This window comes from Myotis brandtii, unplaced genomic scaffold (assembly GCF_000412655.1).
Source record: "Myotis brandtii unplaced genomic scaffold, ASM41265v1 C41877401, whole genome shotgun sequence".
Classification (NCBI taxonomy): domain Eukaryota; kingdom Metazoa; phylum Chordata; class Mammalia; order Chiroptera; family Vespertilionidae; genus Myotis; species Myotis brandtii.
The window spans coordinates 1-898 of record NW_005312140.1 but is presented as its reverse complement, the minus strand read 5'-3'; the positions used below and the strand labels follow the sequence as shown (position 1 = coordinate 898).

Sequence of the window (898 nt, the reverse complement as noted above, 5' to 3'; positions counted from 1 at the left end):
TACTAAGTTCTAGCTCCACTTCTATTTCCTGAGCAGCTTCGGGGTGCTTTTCACAGTAATCAACAATAAATTTGTAATGTTCCAAGGATGTTGCCAAATTTTCTAGCTCTTTTTGGGGATCTGAAGTGATGATTTTGCCATAGAGACGAGCAACTCGAAACTTAGCCAACATGGCAGGGCGAAGCACGTCTTCCCCTATATGCTCAGGAAACACTTTATTTGGGTCTCTCAGGGAGTCTAGGAAGAGCTGGTAGTACTTCATTGCTGACTTATTAAGATTATTTATTTTTTTTACGATGTGTGAATCGGGATCCCTCAGCTTGTCAGCAATGGCAACCTTCAAATCCATCATATCATAGTAAGCATGTGCAATTTCAAACTGAATCTGTCTGTTGACCAACAGATAATACTGTGGGTTCAGATCCACAATTAGGGGCTCTAGCATGGCTATTCTACGTTTATGCATCTTGCACCGTCTCTCCATGTCAGTTTCAAAGAACGCAAGCACTTTAAACAGAGCACTGTGGTCTTGGACAACTTCAATATGGTCAGTGACATAACCATCAATCTGAAAGAACTCTTTTGCTTCAGAGACATAGTGCTGACCCAGTAAGAAAAGTCCTCTGGCTTCTTCAAAATCTAAAGGTCTCAGGTAGCTCACTTTCTCTTCCACCGCAGAGATGGCATCACAGAGCTCACCGGTTCCAAACTGCACAGCTTTCTTCCTGACGCTTTCTTCCTCATCGAGTTCTTTTTTCCTTAAAGCTCTCAGTTCAGATTGTTTATCAAGATCAAGTTCTCCTATGTTGTCCTGAAAGAAAAAATAATTATGGGTAAGTAAGGTACTGATTTCCTGCTGCCAAATAATATTAGAGCAAACTGAAGAGTAAAAAAGAGA

The 898-nt window shown here is 41.0% G+C and overlaps 1 protein-coding gene across 1 annotated transcript; it reads right to left on the bottom strand.

Moving 5' to 3' along the window:
- Positions 1-4: 4 nt before the first annotated feature.
- On the bottom strand, positions 5-892 carry LOC102253615 (KIF1-binding protein-like; the record flags this gene model as incomplete). Its single annotated transcript, XM_005852854.2, has 1 exon — positions 5-892. A coding segment is annotated over one exon (888 nt), but the record flags the coding sequence as incomplete, so codon positions are not given.
- Between the last annotated feature and the right edge of the window lie 6 nt (positions 893-898).